The following is a 19,116-nucleotide window of genomic DNA, read 5'->3' on the forward strand; positions in this document are numbered from 1 at the left end:
AAAGGGAGGAGGTGTTGCCTTATATATTAAAAATGTACACACTTGGACTGAGGTAGAGATGGACATAGGAGACGGAAGTGTTGAGAGTCTCTGGGTTAGGCTTAAAGGGGCAAAAAACAAGGGAGATGTCATGCTAGGAGTCTACTACAGGCCACCTAACCAGGTGGAAGAGGTGGATGAGGCTTTTTTCAAGCAACTAACAAAATCATCCAAAGCCCAAGATTTGGTGGTGATGGGGGACTTCAACTATCCGGATATATGTTGGGAAAATAACACAGCGGGGCACAGACTATCCAACAAATTCTTGGACTGCATTGGAGACAACTTTTTATTTCAGAAGGTTGAAAAAGCTACTAGGGGGGAAGCTGTTCTAGACTTGATTTTAACAAATAGGGAGGAACTCGTTGAGAATGTGGAAGTAGAAGGCAGCCTGGGTGAAAGTGATCATGAAATCATAGAGTTTGCAATTCTAAGGAAGGGTAGAAGGGAGAACAGCAAAATAGAGACAATGGATTTCAGGAAGGCAGATTTTGGGAAGCTCAGAGAGCTGATGGGTAAGGTCCCATGGGAATCAAGACTGAGGGGAAAAACAACTGAGGAGAGTTGGCAGTTTTTCAAAGGGACACTATTAAGGGCCCAAAAGCAAGCTATTCCGCTGGTTAGGAAAGATAGAAAATGTGGCAAAAGACCACCTTGGCTTAACCACGAGATCTTGCACGATCTAAAAAATAAAAAGGAGTCATATAAAAAATGGAAACTAGGACAGATTACAAAGGATGAATATAGGCAAACAACACAGGAATGCAGGGGCAAGATTAGAAAGGCAAAGGCACAAAATGAGCTCAAACTAGCTACGGGAATAAAAGGAAACAAGAAGACTTTTTATCAATACATTAGAAGCAAGAGGAAGACCAAAGACAGGGTAGGCCCACTGCTTAGTGAAGAGGGAGAAACAGTAACAGGAAACTTGGAAATGGCAGAGATGCTTAATGACTTCTTTGTTTCGGTCTTCACCGAGAAGTCTGAAGGAATGCCTAACATAGTGAATGCTAATGGAAAGGGGGTAGGTTTAGCGGATAAGATAAAAAAAGAACAAGTTAAAAATCACTTAGAAAAGTTAGATGCCTGCAAGTCACCCGGGCCTGATGAAATGCATCCTAGAATACTCAAGGAGCTAATAGAGGAGGTATCTGAGCCTCTAGCTATTATCTTTGGAAAGTCATGGGAGACGGGAGAGATTCCAGAAGACTGGAAAAGGGCAAATATAGTGCCCATCTATAAAAAGGGAAATAAAAACAACCCAGGAAACTACAGACCAGTTAGTTTAACTTCTGTGCCAGGGAAGATAATGGAGCAAGTAATTAAGGAAATCATCTGCAAACACTTGGAAGGTGGTAAGGTGATAGGGAACAGCCAGCATGGATTTGTGAAGAACAAATCATGTCAAACCAATCTGATAGCTTTCTTTGATAGGATAACGAGCCTTGTGGATAAGGGTGAAGCGGTGGATGTGGTATACCTAGACTTTAGTAAGGCATTTGATACGGTCTCGCATGATATTCTTATCGATAAACTAGGCAAATACAAATTAGATGGGGCTACTATAAGGTGGGTGCATAACTGGCTGGATAACCGTACTCAGAGAGTTGTTGTTAATGGTTCCCAATCCTGCTGGAAAGGCGTAACGAGTGGGGTACCGCAGGGGTCTGTTTTGGGACCGGCTCTGTTCAATATCTTCATCAACGACTTAGATATTGGCATAGAAAGTACGCTTATTAAGTTTGCGGATGATACCAAACTGGGAGGGATTGCAACTACTTTGGAGGACAGGGTCATAATTCAAAATGATCTGGACAAATTGGAGAAATGGTCTGAGTTAAACAGGATGAAGTTTAACAAAGACAAATGCAAAGGGCTCCACTTAGGAAGGAAAAATCAATTTCACACATACAGAATGGGAAAAGACTGTCTAGGAAGGAGCACGGCAGAAAGGGATCTAGGGGTTATAGTGGACCACAAGCTAAATATGAGTCAACAGTGTGATGCTGTTGCAAAAAAAGCAAACATGATTCTGGGATGCATTAACAGGTGTGTTGTGAGCAAGACACGAGAAGTCATTCTTCCGCTCTACTCTGCTCTGGTTAGGCCTCAGCTGGAGTATTGTGTCCAGTTCTGGGCGCCGCATTTTAAAAAAGATGTAGAGAAATTGGAAAGGGTCCAAAGAAGAGCAACAAGAATGATTAAAGGTCTTGAGAACATGACCTATGAAGGAAGGCTGAAAGAACTGGGTTTGTTTAGTTTGGAAAAGAGAAGACTGAGAGGGGACATGATAGCAGTTTTCAGGTATCTAAAAGGGTGTCATAAGGAGGAGGGAGAGAACTTGTTCACCTTAGCCTCTAAGGATAGAACCAGAAACAATGGGTTTAAACTGCAGCAAGGGAGGTCTAGGTTGGACATTAGGAAAAAGTTCCTAACTGTCAGGGTGGTTAAACACTGGAACAAATTGCCTAGGGAGGTTGTGGAATCTCCGTCTCTGGAGATATTTAAGAGTAGGTTAGATAAATGTCTATCAGGGATGGTCTAGACAGTATTTGGTCCTGCCATGCGGGCAGGGGACTGGACTCGATGACCTCTCGAGGTCCCTTCCAGTCCTATAATCTATGAATCTATGAATCTATAACTTTGAGCCACCAAGAGCCACAGTGGCAGCTTGCCAGAAGCCCAAGAGCGTGCTACACAAGCTATATGCACACTTTTTGCCATCAACAAATTTAGGCTGGAAATTAGAAGAGGATTTCTAACCCTCAGAGGGATGAGGTTCTGGAACAGGAGTTGTAGAGGAAAACAACGTAATTAGTTTTAAGAAAGCGCTTGACAAATCTATGAGTGTGACTGCATGACAAGGTTGCTTGTGATGGTTGGGGGGCAGGGCTTGACAGCCCTGGGTGTCACTTTCAGTTTATATCTTATGTTCCTAATGCTCAGGCTTCAGGGTTTCAGCAGGACACTGGCAGGGGTCAGGAAGGGATGTCCCTCCCCTCGCAGTGCATTCTGGGAGGTTTTTGTATCTCCTTCCTTTGAAGCATCAGGGATGGCCACATATGGTGATAGGACACTGGACGGGGTCACACTGAGCATTCTCTCTCTCTCTCTCAGGTGCTTGCTCATATGCTCAGGGTCTAACAGATCGCCATATGCGGGGTTAGGAAGGAATTTTCCTCCGGATCAGATTGGCAGTGACATTGAGGTGGGTTTCGCCTTCCTCTGCGACATGTGGGTCACTTCCCAGGATTTTCTGGGTATATCTCACTCAATCATTGTCCTACCACTGTCGGGTCCTCATACACTAGTGCTCCTCAGTCCCACCTCTACCCCTTGGTCTCTGCCTGTGGCAAATAATAGACTGATCTCCTGTGGGTCTTATTTCCTTTGTTGTTGGATTTTGTGTGTGGATGCTGGGCGGTGCTGGTAGCCTGGGATATACAGAAGGCTAGACTAGATGATCTACTGGTCTCTTCTGGCCCGGATCTCTGACACACTAATTTGTATAACTATAATCAGGATAAACTAATTGATCCTCTGTGTTATGAATGAAACTGACTCTTTTTTAAATTATTTCAGTGACAGGTTCAGTATCGTGCAAGTTTTACAGGTGGGGAAACTGAGACTCAGAGAGATTAAAGCCTTGTCTGAGGTCACGCAGCAAGTCTGTAGAAGAGGCAAAATTGAATTCTAGAAGTCTTGACTCCTAGTTATAGTGACTTGATCCTATTCCTTACCTACTTAAGTTCTTATGATGTGTCAGTCACTGCTGGCACAAGGAAGAGAACCCAGAAGTCCTGACTCGCAGGCCTTCTCTCTAATCATTAGAAAGCACCTCTGTGATGCTCCGTATCTCAGGGCAACACCCAGCACCCCCATGTTCATCTTTATAAAATAATTGTGTGGTGTCCAATGCAAACTTTGTCATGTTGGGTGTTTTCGGAAGGCTCATAATGCACTGAGTATGGTTGTTATAGTGATGTTATAGTAATTGTTACAGTCATGTTATAGTAAGGTTATAGGTCAGGGGTAGGCAACCTATGGCACGCATGCCAAAGGCGGCACGCAAGCTGATTTTCAGTGGCACTCACACTGCCCGGGTCCTGGCCACCAGGCCAGGGGGCTCTGCATTTTAATTTAATTAAGCTTCTTAAACATTTTAAAAACCTTATTTACTTTACATACAATAATAGTTTAGTTATATATTACAGACTTATAGAAAGAGACCTTCTAAGAACATTAAAATGTATGACTGGCACGTGAAACTTTAAATTAGAGTGAATAAATGAAGACCGGCACACCACTTCTGAAAGGCTGCCGACCCCTGGTATAGGTTATAATTTCATGTATACAGTTATGAGGCTGAAAATCTATCCTCATGGCTTGAAGCAAGACCATGCAAAAACTCTTCAAGAACAGAGGGGTAGTTAACACCTCGTCAGGGCATGGATGGGACAAACCCAGCCCAGCCTCACAAAAACAATGGACACTGGCTTAGGCAGCAATAAAAGAATCTGTTAGACCCTGGATGGAGTCACCCCCTTCCTTTGGGCAGTTTGGGGCTGTGATGAGGTAATGCTCATGTGACTCAGGGGAGGGCAGCAGGGAGGCAAAGCCAAGAGGAAAGAAAGGACATGATAAAAGGGGGAGACATTTTGCCATGCTCTCTCTCTTCCACCTCCATCTACAGACACCATCAGCACCAAGCGACTGAAGCGCTGATCAAAGGGGGGAGCCTGGCTGAAGGGCAACCAGGCTGGTGAGAAGCATCTCAGTTTGTAAGGACACTGAACGTGTTAAGATCAGCTTAGAATGCATTTTGCTTTTATATCATTTGACCAAATCTGACTTGTTGTGCTTTGATTTATAATCACTTAAATCTATCTTTGTAGTTAATAAATCTGTTTGTTTAGTCTACCTGAAGCAGTATGTTTGGTTTGCAATGTGTCAGAGGCTCCCCTTGGGATAACAAGCCTGGTACATATCAATTTCTTTGTTAAATTGACGAACTCATTTAAGCTTGCAGCGCCCAGCGGGCATAACTGGACACTGCAAGACGGAGGTTCCTAGGGCTGTGTCTGAGACCGGAGATATTGGCTAGTGTCATTTGCTTGCAAGTAGCTGGGAGCAGCTTACATGCTGTGCGTGAACAGACCCAGGAGTGGGGGCTCTCACAGCAGAGCAGGGTAAGGCTGGCTCCCAGAGTCAAGGATTGGAGTGACCTAGCAGATCACCGGTCCAGATAACACCAGAGGGGAATGTCGCAATCTCCTTCTGTCATTCACTGTCTTACAGCTGAATCTTACAAGGTGCTACAACCACACCTCCTATTAACTTTAGGGAGTGTCGAAGGTCCTGAGCACCTCTCAAGAGGCACTCAGCACCCTGACCTACGGGGCCCTTAGGAAGCAGTATCCTAAACAGACACATGGGGAATTACCAGGAACAGCATTCCCATTTGATACAGAAGGAAGAATAAAGGAACTAGTAGCTGTTTTGCAAGCTAATATGACAGGCTCTGAACTTTGTAGCATTGCAACACTTCAGAGAAGCAGTGTAGCTTGTTCCACCTTTCTGCCTTCTAATTCCTTATTGTAACAGATGACATAATTAAAAATAGAAAAGGATGCAGTCTCGGCAAGGAGGGGAATATATCTCTGCCTATTTAATGCAACATATGGGGGAATATTTTTACATCTTATAAAGAAATGTGTATTGTACGTGTGCTGGAGCTCATGAGGCACGGCAGTAAAAATGCATTAATATCTGCTCCCTGACAACAGAGCTTGCTGAATGCTGTATACATGCTTACAAGTCATCAGCAGGACCGCATACAATTGACTAGGAAGCCTTTCATTATACGCACCATTGGAGTTAATTCGGAAGATGTTGGCTGAAGTTTCCTGAAACAATTCCTGGAGTTCGTTGGGATCGATCTGGGTGGCTGCAACAAGACAAGGAGGAGAGCGCATATTAATACATCTGGCCAGCGTATCACCATGCCTTGCTTAGCAAGAGACTAACATCAGAGCAGAGCCTCTGAACCGGCATGCACCAAAGAGAGGGACATTTATCACAGCTTTGTCCCTATACTTTGTTGTGGTTGTTGTATATATTTAACGAACACACAGTTACCTCTGAAAGTTAATGGGTTGAAAGTGAAACACTGGTTCTAACAATATAGGCCCAAATACAACCTCATTGAGGTAAAGGGGAATCCTTCCACTGACATCAACAGGCTATGGAGCAGAGACAGAGCATTTACAGGGGCAGGTTTTTACGGGCTGCCTTTCTTCATATGGCCACAATTTGCAGGCACAAACAACTATAGTGTAGTTTTTCACCCACAATTATTTTGGAGGCAAGTGATTCCATTTAGGCACATAGGTTGATAGTTTCCGAGCTGCCTAAGGCATTCGGATGCCCACATTCCCATACAAATGACTGGGAATAGGACATCCAACTGCAATGGTGGCTCTGAAAATCTCAGCTCCGATCTCCTGATTGTAGCCACATGTTAGGGAGTTGCACATGCAACACTGGGATTATGTAAATATTTGTATAAGACCCTTTTAGAATCAAGGCCCCATTGTGCTAGGTGCTGTACAAATACGCGGTAAAACTAGGCCCCCGCCCTGATGCATTTATTATTTTATCTGAGACATGACACAACCATGTGCACCCATCCAACTAGTTGAGGCTAGACTGAAAAATCAGGTCCTTAATCACAAAAGCAGTTTATAAACATAACTAAACCACAAGGTTCCTGTCAAGAAGTCAGGCAGGTGCGAGAAAGTAAGAATCCAGCTTGACCCTGAACAAGGGAGCTTTGAAGGAGTGGCAATTAGCAAGGAATTTTTTTTATAGAGAGAGTGAGCGTATTTGATAAAGGCAACCAATGAGAAATGAATACAAGGCCTTCCTCACAACGTCACTTTGCAGAACTGGATTACAGATTAACAGGCCTCTTTGTGTATACATACATGGGCTCACACCCACACCCCTAAGAGGTAGGGTGGATGAAGGCCAAATGTGGTGTTGAACCACTCATTTCACGCTCCCCCCCAAAAAAAATAAAACACTGACCTCCCCATGCAAGCCCTTCCCCATCTCCTGACCCCAACAGATTCTCCATCCCAGTCTCCCCAGGTGGGACTTTCATCTTCCTTCTGCTCCCGATGCCGTGTGCCTGCCCCCAAATGCAGCAAGCAGATAGCCAGCTGGCAGCAATCAACGGTGTTGTAGTCCCTGGTGACCTCCCCCTCACTTACTGGTCTGCCTGAATCCCCTCTGTTATCACCCAGTTACTAAAGAACGTCCCATATCTGTCCCTGAGCAGAAGGTGGCACTAGCTGGTATGAACCAGAGTTTTCCCATTTCCCACCTTTAAATTTATATGAATATCCCTATCCCATCAATGTCCTCACAGCCTCAGTAGCAGGAAAGGAGGGGCAGGAGCAAGTTTGAACAGGCATCCCTGTGATTTACTTTAGCTGGCATTTGACTAAGAAGTACATGGTTCATTTTTTTTAATTCCTTCCTCCTAAGTCAATCCCCTCAACTTTTCCATCATATTTTCATTCTGACTTGCAAAAGCCAGGAATTACTGAGCAGAAGTAATCAGGTCATGCTTAACTCTCTCCCCAGAAATTTAGCTCATTCACAGCCTGATCCAGTTCCCATTAAGTCAATGGCAAACATTTTAATAGTGCATTATTAGCCCTTTAGTTCTTTGCTGAGGGCATCAGAACTGTGGGTGACATTACAATGCAGTCCCTGATTCAGGAAGGTTCCTGAACAGGGTTACTCGTGTGCTTATAGTTAGGTACATGATTAAGTTCGTTACTGAATCAGGACCCAAGCAAACCGAGATGTACTCAGACAGGCGTGACTGGTAAAAGACAGCCTAGTCCCCAACGTGAAAACGCCGACAGACCCTCAGCTAGAACAGCACTCATTGAAACACAGTTAGTATTCCATTAAATTCCCCAAACAGCCTGGACTGGAGTGGTTCATGGGCTTCTGTAGAGGGACTGTCCTGCAGGAGTAAATTCAACCAGCAGGAGTTTACGGGGTGAGCAAACTATGGCCCTCAGGCCACATCTGGCCTGTGGGACTGTCCTGCCTGGCCCCTGAGCTCCTGGCCCAGGAGGCTAGCCCCTGGCCCCTCCCTTGCTGTCCCCCCTTCCCCCGCAGCCTCAGTTTGCCCAGCTGCCGGCGCAATGCTCTGGGCAGTGGGGCTGTGAGCTCCTGGGGCAGCGCAGCTGCAGAGCCCGGCCTGACCCAGTGCTCTGTGCTGTGCGGTGGCGGTGGCAGCGTGGCCCGGCTCCAGCCACCAGTGCTCCAGGCAGCACGGTAAGGGGGCAGGGAGTGGGGGGTTTGGATAGAGGGTAGGGGAGTTTGGAGTGGTGGTCAGGGGGCAGGGGTGTGGATGGTGGTGGTGGGGAAACAGGGGGTTGAATGGGGGCAGGGGTCTCGGGTGGCAGTCAAGAAGGAGGGGGGTTGGATGGGGCGGCAGGGGGCAGTCCGGGGGAGGTTCCGGGCGTGGTCAGGGGACAGGGAGAAGGGGTGGTTGGATGGGGAAGGGGTCCCGGGGCGGCCATCAGGAATGAGACGAGGGGTTGGATGGGGCGGCGGGGGTCCGGGGGTGGCAGGGGACAGGGAGCAGGGGTGTGTGGATGGGGCAGGGGTCCCAGAGGGGCCGTCAGGGAACGAGGGGGTTGGATGGAACAGGAGTCCGGGGGGGCAGATAGGAGGTGGGGGCCGGGCCACGACCCCCTCCCGTAACCGGCCCTCCATACAATTTACGAAACCCGATGCGGACCTCAGGCCAAACAGTTTGCCCACCCCTGATTTAAATGCTGAATCCCCCAGAAAGCAGGATTTAGGATGATTCCATCAGATGTGGAAGCAACGCATGCCTGCATATTGGAGCTCATGAAATGCAAGAGGGAAGAAACACTTTCGCAGATACCTTATTGATCGACGCAATGTTCTGAAAATTAAGACCAGAGGAAGAGCATAAGGATGGCCCAGTGGTTAGGGTGCTGACTTGGGAGACCTGGCTTCAATTCCCTGCTCTGCTACATACTCCCTGTGTGACCTTTAACAAGTCACTTTTCAATCTGTAAAATGAGGATAATAGCACTGCCCTGCCTCACAGGGGCGAGTTATGAGGATAAATATATTAAAGACTGTAAGATGCTCAGACACTGTGATAATGGGGCCAGAAACATAGTTATAATAGGACTAACAAGACACACATGCTGAACACTGAGATATACAATGGAGAAAGGGAACCACCGCTGAACAAAACATCTTTAACATCAGCTAGAAAGCTGCCACAAATTTAATAAGGAGTACACTGTATCGGGAAGTGCTGATCTGTTAAAGAGGCTGATATTTCCTGGCCCCATCTGCAGCCCCACATCTCCTACTGTAACACAACGGCTATTTCATTATTTATTTTTGGGGTGCTGCTATTTTAGCTTTAAACCTCTGGTGCAGTTTAGAGTTGCCACACGTGGAGAAGCGATTCTCACCCTGGGACTGTTCAGGAGGAATGCAACAGCGAGAGTAACAAGTACAAGCTCTCTATTGAAAAAAGCAATTTAAAAAGAACACATCCACATTGCCAAGTGAAGTGGAGATTCCACAGCTAAGCTACTTACAGATGCCATAAAAAAAGGAAGGTGGAGGGGGGGAAGAACATGAAAGACAGTTGTGGCTAATAAAAATTATGTGTTTCAGACTTCATAAAGCTTAGTGTTAAAATATTACGATTCGCCTAGATGAAATATGGGGTTGCCAATATGCAGTAAATATTTTGCATGCCCTGAAGCTAATACAGTTCAGTGCCAGGAGTGAGGAAAGGTGAACTGTAATTATAGCTGATATATTGAAGGCAGCATGGAGTTTTTGGTACAAGTGTTGCAGAAACACATGTGCAAATCAATTCTCCTCCACTTTAGTTTCCTTTTTTTTTTTTTTTTCCTTTTCCATTCACTTGTTTGCATCATCCCCTTAGAAGGCATCAAGGAAAAAAAAAAAAAAAAAACCTCTATTTCTTCCGCTTTTGCTTCTCGCGTTTGGAGAACATCAATTCAATTATTTCCATTTTCTCAACTTTCTAAAGTAGCAGCAGCCAACATGAGTGCTTGTGATCTTTGTTCCATAGTTTCAAACATGCCTCAGAACGTTTCCCCACAAAACTGCACATGAAACCACATCTGTGTATATGAACCAGGTGTTTTGGCACCCAGCTACCCAATATGAGTGAGCAAAGTGTGTTTGCGTGCAATTTTATGGAAACACAGTCCCCTGAAAATGTGATCCGAAGCATTTGTAAAGCCCTGGAAACAGTGAGTGCTTAATGGTTCACTTTGCTGCAGATGGTGGAATGTAAGTCCTAGTTTTGATTGATCGCACCAAAATGGTGGGAGGGGTTCTTTTTCAAGTATTTCCAATTGTTTATTTGTATGACAATAACACGTACGGGACCCAAATGAGATCAGTGCCCCATTGTGCTAACACTCTTCAGACACGTAGTGAGAGACAGGTCCTGCCCCAAAGAGCTTACCATCTGAACAGACAAGACGGAGAGTCGAAAGAGATTCTGGTGAAGTGACTAGTGTGAGGTCAAACAGGGCTGAGAACAGAAACTAAGTGACTTGAGTTCCATTCCAGAGTCATTGCCATTGGATCTAGCTGCCGGGGGGGTTGGATGGGTCGGGGATTCTGAGGGGGGCAGTCAGAGGGTGGGAAGTGGGAGGGGGAAGATAGGGGGCAGGGGCCAGGCTGTTTGGGGAGGCACAGCCTTCCCTACCCACCCCACCATACAGTTTCAGAACCCCGATGTGGCCCTCAGGCCAAAAAGTTTGCCCACCCCTGCTGTATAGGATCAAACTCATGAGGCCCCTGGAAGTTGGCCTATGGCTCTGCAAAATGGAGAGGGAAAAGCAGTAGCATATGGTAGGGAGAACAAGAATGGTGGTCTCTGGGAAGCAGGAGGAAATCAGACTAGACCGTGTGAAGGTTAATTAATGCCATCAGTATTAAGGCGTTCAGACAGTACAGTAAAGAAGGCAGAAAGGTAGGGTAAAATGATATCTAATCTTTTCAGAGTCTACTGTTACAAGGTGTTGGAGATATATGCATGGCAGGGCCCCCGACCCAGCGCCCTGGCGGGACAAGCCCCAGACCCCACTCCCGGCGGGAGCTTGCAGGCCGGCTTAAAATGGCTTGTGGGCCAGATTCAGCCCATGGGCCGTAGTTTGCCCACCTCTGGTCTAACCCGTTCTTTAAAATCTCTAATGACGGAGACAAAGGCCTGTCAGGAATGGTCTCGTTATTTCTTTGTCCTGCCTTGAAAAAAGTCAACAAAAATTGTGTTTGCCCTGCGTCACTTTCATTATAATTACTGCACACAAAGTGTTACTTAGATTGTAAGCTGTTGCAGACAGGAGCATCTCTTTGTTCTGTGTGAACGCAGTGTATAGCACAATTGGGACCTAATACTTGACTGGGGCTCCTAGATGCTACCATCGTACAAAGAAGAAAAGAAGAAGAAAGGAATACATCGATTATAGATGTAATAAACAAGATGCATCAATGCAAGGATTTTTCCCCAGAATATTATTGTTTTAGCCAGCCTTTGAATACAACAAACTACCAGAGCAGATTTGGATTAAAAGCTTAAACGCCCACTAGTGGCTGAAAGGCAGTGTTGTCGCATGCGTGTAATTTTAAAGTCATGTGTGTAAAAGAGCTGAAAGTGTCTGAGAACGTAAAAATTGGCCAGTAACAGACCAAGAATCCCAATAATGATTGAAAACAAATGGTTACCGACCTTTCGTAACTGTTGTTCTTTGAGATGTGTTGCTCACGTCCATTCCATTCTAGGTGCGCGCGCGCTCAGAATGAGTCTGAGGCCCCCTTTTGCTTTCGGATTAGGAAGTAATGGGAATAGAGCCCTTTTCCCTTCATGTCCCGAGGGACCTCCTCCCCCGCCCCCAGGTGCAGGAGATCTCAACCTCTTGAACAAGGAGTTGCTCGTGAGAAGGGTCCCTGAAGAGGGACGGGGCGGATGGGGGGTGGGAGTGATGGGTGACCGAAATTGCAGGGTATAGCCCCAAGATACTATGTCCAACACCCAGCAATCCGAGGTGACCTGCAACCAGGCCGAATGGCAGAGCAGAAGATGGTTGAGGAAAGAACAAGGTGGATCTGGAGAATTGCGAACCGTTGCTCTCGAGTGTACCTTCAAAATGAGCACTTCTGGCCCCCGGGATGCTTTGCCGGGCCGGGCTGCGTGGGTGAGCGGGAGGAGGAAGGGCGGCGATGAAGAATGCTCGTGTCTATCCCTTCTCCTTGCAGACCCCTGACCAGGCTGCCAAGGCCTTAGCAGCGGGAGCGGACGGAACTGCTTCCATGCAGACTGCGGCGTATGCTTGCTCAGCGAGCGAAGGGAGGGCCAAGTGTCCTTCAACGCATGCAGCCTCGCATCCGTCTGCCCCCAAAAGAGTCCATTCCCATCGAACAGAAGGTCCTGGGTAGAGGTCCGCATCTCTTGGGATGGGGTGGGCTAAAGCCAGGAACTGCACCTCAAGACCACCACCGAAGCGACCACCCTAGCCACCGAGTCCACCGGATCCCACTTCATCTGGAGAGAGCACCTAGCCGCCGCAGAGCCCTAATCCACCAGGGGGCCAAATTCCTGGGCCGGACCCTGAGGAAGGGACTCCTCGAACTTATGGAGGGAGTCCCATACATTAAAATTGTACCTACCCAAGAGAGCCTGATGGTTCACCACCCGGAATTGCAGGCTGGCTGTCGAATAAATCCTTCTCCCAAAAAGGTCCAGTTTTTGGACTCTTTATTTTTGGGAGTTGAACTAGAGTTTCATTGAGACAACCAGCGAGCCTGGAGGCAGGTGGGTATAAAGGTACTCAAACCCTTTGGCTGGGATGAAGTACTTCTTTTCAGCCCTTTTGGAGGTGGGAGAGATCAACGACGGGGTTTGTCAGAGGGCCTTGGCAATTTTCAGGACCCCGTCATGCACTGTTAGTGCAACACGGGCCGGGGTAGAGGCTGAGAGGACATTGAACAAGGTGTCTGCCTGCTCGACCATCTCCTCCCACCTCTAAGCCCAAGTTCTGGGCCACCCATTGAAGCAGGGCCTGGTGTTCTTTAAAATCGTCCGGCAGACTGGCCCTCCAGGGACCCACGACCGCCTTGTCCGGGGATGAGGACAATGACTATACCGCCGGAGAGGCTCAGGGGCATCATCCCCCATGGGGGATGGGGAGGTCAGGGTGGGCGCTGTCTCCTCCACCCTGACCTCTGAGCGGGTCGCATGCTCCAAGCCCGGTGATGCCAGCTATTGCTCCAACGTGGCGGCAGATGAGCAGTGCAAAGTGGGAATCGTCATCACCGGCATGCCCAATGCACTCCAATAAGGCCACTGGACATGCTGCCAAGGCGGCGCCGTAAAAGTCGATGCGGCCTCAGGTGCCCAATTGCGCCGGTGGGGTCATGGCGAGGGGCTGAACTGCCCTTCCATGCCGGAGTAATCCTCTTCCGGTGACTACGGTGGGGCCGTTGACGCCTATGTCTGCCTGCTGAGCATCACCGCTGGAGACCGGTGTTTGGGATGGGAGGATCAGTACCAGTATCAAGAGGGCATGGGCCGGGGGGGGGGGGGGGGGGAGGACCGGAACCGCAACGGGGAGTGCTCCCATGGAGCAGGCAACCAAGATCTGCGCCAAGAGGATGATCGGCGGGAGGGCAAACGGTGCCAGTAGAATGGAAACCAGTGCCTCCCCCTAGGCGATCCGCGTTGAGATGGCATGGACCATGATCACGGTGTCAGTGACCGAAGGTGAGCACTAGAGGATCTGGGCCGCGACGCCGGAGATCTGTGACACGGAGCTGGAGAGTGCTGCCTTGTTTCAGGGGATCAGCGGCACTCCACTTACCCCTGAGGGGTCTTAGCGGATGGCTTGCCTTCCTGGGGAGCCTTTACACGCTTCCTGTGGCATGGCGGAGGCGTCTGCTCTCTCAGCACTGGGGGAGCTTGGAAAGACGTAGATGCCACCAGAAGTTTGGGTCCCCTACCACTCCCGGGAGTTGGTGGTGGATCCTTTAAGGAACTAAGGGCCCTGACCGGGGACGCATGTCCATGTGGCTCCAGAGTGGCTAGGTGGCCTGAACTGGGTCCTTTGCCCGATGCCCTTTCTTGTTTGGTGACGGGGAGCAGTGCTTCTTCGTTTTCTTTCTGGGCACTGCGCATTGTCAGCAGAACACAGTGCTGGGGGTGCGCTGCGCACTGACGCCGAGGTACTAGGCGAATCTTGGCGGGACGGTTCGGAAGCCAGACGAAAGCCAGCCTCCATGAGGAGACTACGCAAACTAATATCCCGCTCTTTCTGAGTCCTGGGTTGAAATTTTTTACAAATACTACACTTGTCCTTCACTTGTGATTCCCCCAGGCACTTGAGGCAGTTGCTGTGGGGGTCACTTACAGGCATAGGCCTGTTTCAGTCCGCGCAGGGCTTAAACCCCAGAGACCTGGGCATGCCCCGCCTGGGGCAAAGTCCCCACTGGGACTCTAACTTCTAACTCCTAACTACACTTAACAACTACTTAACACTAACTACTATAAACAACTATTTACAAGGCTGTAAGGCTCGAAGTCAGAAGAGATGAAACCACTAGCCTTTGCTATGCAAGGAAAGGCGCTCCGACTAACCACCACAGGCGGCAAGAAGGAACTGAGAGGGCTCAGTGCCGGCAGCGCCTGATATACTGACACATGAGCGTAGCACTGAAGGGGGCGCCACAGCCGGCCCTATGGATATCACTACGGCAAAACTCTCCAACGACCGCGTACGTGGGTGTGCACACACCTAGAATGGAATCGACTAGAATCATAGAATATCAGGGTTGAAAGAGACCTCAGGAGGTCATCTAGTCCACCACCATGCTCAAAGCAGGACCAACACAAACTAAATCATCCCAGCCAGGGCTTTGTCAAACCGAGCCTTAAAAACCTCTAAGGATGGAGATTCCACCACCTCCCTAGGTAACCCATTCCAGTGCTTCACCACCCTCCTAGTGAAATAGTGTTTCTTAATATCCAACCTAGAGAGCAAGCACTTGAAGAAGAACTGGGAGATATTCTAAACAAAAAGAACTCTCAGCCATGTTTGTACTTTACACCAACACAACAGACATTCTAGGCTTCAGAGTGACATTTGGGGTTATTGTGTGTGCTAGTTCTGTTGCTACATGGGTGGCTAATTGATTTGTGTATGTGGTTTATGTTGTGCTGGGAGAGTTGTGGGGATTTGGGCAGTTGGCAAAAGAGGAGTGTGTGCTGCGGTGAGGGGCTGTGTGTGTTTGGGGTTATTGCTGATTGTTGTTGTGGTGTAGGTGGTTGTGTTGATTTGTGTCGAGGTGGGTTGTCTTGGGAGATTTGTGTGGGTGGCAGGTGGACACAAAGGTATGGCCCTCCGACCAAGTAATCTACAGTCTGTGTGGTCTCCTGCATGCAACCAATGAAACTGCTGCATGCAAATTAGTTGCAGAGTAAGAGTACTGATTGGTTGAGTTTCTTCCGCTACCACAATGGTCTAGGACTCTTGGCATGTGGGAGGCTAGGCGCAAGCACCGGAAGCTCACTGGAAGGGACGGGCTCCGGCACACAGGCCATGGCCCCGCCTCCTGCTCCACCCCAAGGCCCCACCACCACTTGGTCTCTTCCCCGCTCTGCCCTGAGGCCCCACCCCCCACTCCACCTCTTCCCCTAAGGCTCCCCCGCTAGCAGCTCACTGCCCTCTGCCACCTCCCGCGAGGACCCGCGCCCAACGCTTGCACCTCTCTGTCCCCCGCCCCCCCAGAGAACCACGGGCAAGGGGGCGGGGAGAGATGGAGCAAGGGTGGGGCCTCAGGGGGAAGAGCGGAAGGGGGCAGGGCCATGGGGGAAGAGACTGAGCAGGAGCACGGGTGGGGCCATGCTCCGGACGTCGGTGGCTCCCCCACTTCTCGGGAGCTTCTGGCGGTGGCGCTCCACAGGTGGCAGGCCAGTGAGCCTCCAAAGGGAGGTGCGCCACAGCCCGCATTTCTTGCCCCGTTTGGGGAGCCTTAGCCTCCCCAAGCCTCTTATACCCGCCGTCCATGCCCACAACCATGCTTGTAGCTTCTTCAATTGCTTTCCACTGACACCATAGACATAATAGGCTTCACAGTGACACACACTGACATTCCCGGAACCTTATAATATAGATAACATGCCCTTATGGTATAGGATACAACCCAAGAAGGGAGCAACATTTCCCATGAATGAAGTGTGTGGGGCGGGTGGTTTTTAGGATGTCATCCACTTGTACGGAACTCAAATCACAGCTTAGAGATGGAGAAGACTTTTTAGGGTATCAAGGCCAAGCTCTGGTCAAAATAAAGAATGTCCTTGGGTGCTTTGTCCAATCCAATTTCAAAATGACTCAGCATTCCCCACGTCAAAAAGCTTGCCTTGAAATTCAGCACATGTAAACAAATCAGAACCGAGCTTTAGGAACACAGTTCTGCATACCAACAAGAAATGGCTTATGAATAAAAAAAGGAAACATTAATATAAATACATTTTCAGATTGTAATCAAGGTTCAATCAGACCTGCCTTGTGTTATTTTTAATTAACTTGTTTTTATTCTCTTTTGTTTCCTTCTTTAGCATACGTGCTAATAAACTGCTGTTCAAGAAGAGTAAAGCAACCTGCGCTAGGTGCATGACTAATTCGATAATCATGCCATTTCTGTATTTCTACAGTTTGTCCTTAACGTTTAGAAGGGCATGGATACTGCCAGGGACGTAGTGCAAGTTTATACCATCCCCCTCTCACCTCATCGGTGGGGAGTAATGGTTGGAGCAGAAGGCTAGGAATGAAGACACCTACGTTCTCTTCCCAGCTCTGCCAATGACACCATATGTGCCCTTCTACAAATCACTTTACCTCTTGGCACCTCAATGTACCACACAATAAAATGGATAATTTTATGTGTGTTCTAGGAAACCATTATCATTGCATCTGATGTAACATTATTCAGTAGATGGACCATGCTCTGAGTTCTCTTCAGATTTATACCTGGGTAGGGTAGTTAGACTATACTGCTCATTTCAAGGAGCATCTTGTCTACAACTAGGCTCCTAGAGGAACATTACCAAAAAGGAATCTTGCACTGAGCTCTGAAGGAAAGAAGATATAGATTCATAGATTCCAAGGCGAGAAAGAAACATTGTGATGATCTAGTCTGACCTCCTGTACAACACAGGCCATGAAACTTCTCCAAAATAATTCCTAGTGCATATTATTTAGAAAAACAGCCAATCGTGATTTTAAAATTCTCCATAATGAAGAATCCACCACAACCCATGGTAAATTGGTCCAATGGTTAATTACTCCCACTGTTAAAAATTTGTGTCTTATTTCTGGTCTGAATTTCTCTAGCTTCAACTTTCAGCCATTGGATTGTTTTATACCTTTCTCTGCTAGACTGAGGAGCCCATTATTAAATATTTGTTCCCCATGTAGCTACTTCCAGACTATAATCAAGTCACCCCTTACCCTTCACTTTAAGCTAAATAGATCGAGCTTCTTGAGTTTATCACGATAAGGTGTGTTTCTAAACCTTTAATCATTCCCATGACTTTTCTTGGACCCCGCTCCAATTTATCAACATCCTTCTTGAATTGTGGACACCAGAACTGGACACAGGATTCCAGCAGTGGTTGCACCAGTGCCAAATACAGAGGTAAAATAACCTCTCTGCTCCTACTGCAGATTCCCATAATGAGTGTTCTGAAAAATAAGTAGCCCTAGCAGTATTGTGGTAGGAATTAAGCAACTTCTAATTTTGGTAACATGGAATTTTGGTTTCAGCTGGGTAGTTTTATAATTAAGAATGTTCCTACTTTTTAAACCAACGAGGAGGAAAATATTAAAGGTTTTGCATAATTCTGATTTATTACCAAGACACAGTTTACGAGGTTTTAAAACACAAACGATTTGAATCATTTTTACTCGGAGTGGATTAGGAGAGTTTTAAGACAATTCATTTTTTGACTGAAATAAATCAGCCAAATGGAAAATGCACATTTCACTTACAAAATGTCCATATCTACTCCCATCACCCACCCTCGCAACACGGAATGCCTAATCCACGTTTCATTCTTTGTGCTGTAAAGAACTAACAGAAAGATGCATTAGGGTGGTTTCAACCTGCCTTTTATAGGAACATTCAAGTAGCTTAGGCAGTGGAAAAAGGGAGATTTAAAATGTTCCCCACCATATTTTCATGATTGTATATATTTAACTTCACTAAAAAACAGGTTTTATAGTTTGCACCAAAATAGTCCCAGAAGTGTCTGCAACCCAAATATTATAGCACAGCAGCAATGCAGAAAAACCGTACATGAAACTGACCAACCTACAGTCATAGTCCAAACTAAAGGAAATGCAAAATGTAAACAGGCACCAAAAACGGTGGCAAGTGATTGTGTGTTTAAGCTTTAATAATCTAAACATTTATTGGCAACATAAATTAAGAAACATTGTTGTTGTTGTTCTTATTTTAAAAGGCATTAATTAATTAATATCTAGGTTTCATTGATGCACTCATCATTGAAATGCCTTTAAAATGCCCTTTTAATAATCTACATTACTAACGGCAACACGAAAAAATTATTTGTTTCCTTACTTTGGCATTGCCCATGTGATAAACAGGAAGTGATATCATACAGGAATCAGCCCACCGAACAGAAAGAAAGAAATCCTTAAATCTTTTGTTACAAGGCAAGATGGATTCCAATGAGAATCACCAATGTTGCTGGGTATTTTTTTTTCCTGTCTCTAAATTATGAATGTCTTCAACAAAATCTTAAAGTATCATCTTGATAACCAAAAAGTGTATTGGATAAAAGGTTAGTCATAAAAATGAGTGAAAAGTGTGTGACCCCAGCAGATAAAATACATCATTCATGAGATTACCTTCCCCAGCACTGCGTTGGAGGGCTTCCAG

The 19,116-nt window shown here is 47.1% G+C and overlaps 1 protein-coding gene across 7 annotated transcripts in view; it reads right to left on the minus strand.

Moving 5' to 3' along the window:
* Positions 1-19,116, minus strand: part of TSNARE1 (t-SNARE domain containing 1) — a 609,011-nt gene that overhangs the window by 412,890 nt on the left and 177,005 nt on the right. For all 7 annotated transcript variants that reach the window (XM_034763709.1, XM_034763708.1, XM_034763705.1 and 4 more), the window contains one exon: positions 5,909-5,986. In XM_034763709.1, coding sequence (XP_034619600.1) covers positions 5,909-5,986 — 78 coding nt within the window. The remainder of the gene's footprint in view (positions 1-5,908; positions 5,987-19,116) is intronic.

Source organism: Trachemys scripta, chromosome 2 (genome assembly GCF_013100865.1).
Source record: "Trachemys scripta elegans isolate TJP31775 chromosome 2, CAS_Tse_1.0, whole genome shotgun sequence".
NCBI lineage: Eukaryota > Metazoa > Chordata > Testudines > Emydidae > Trachemys > Trachemys scripta.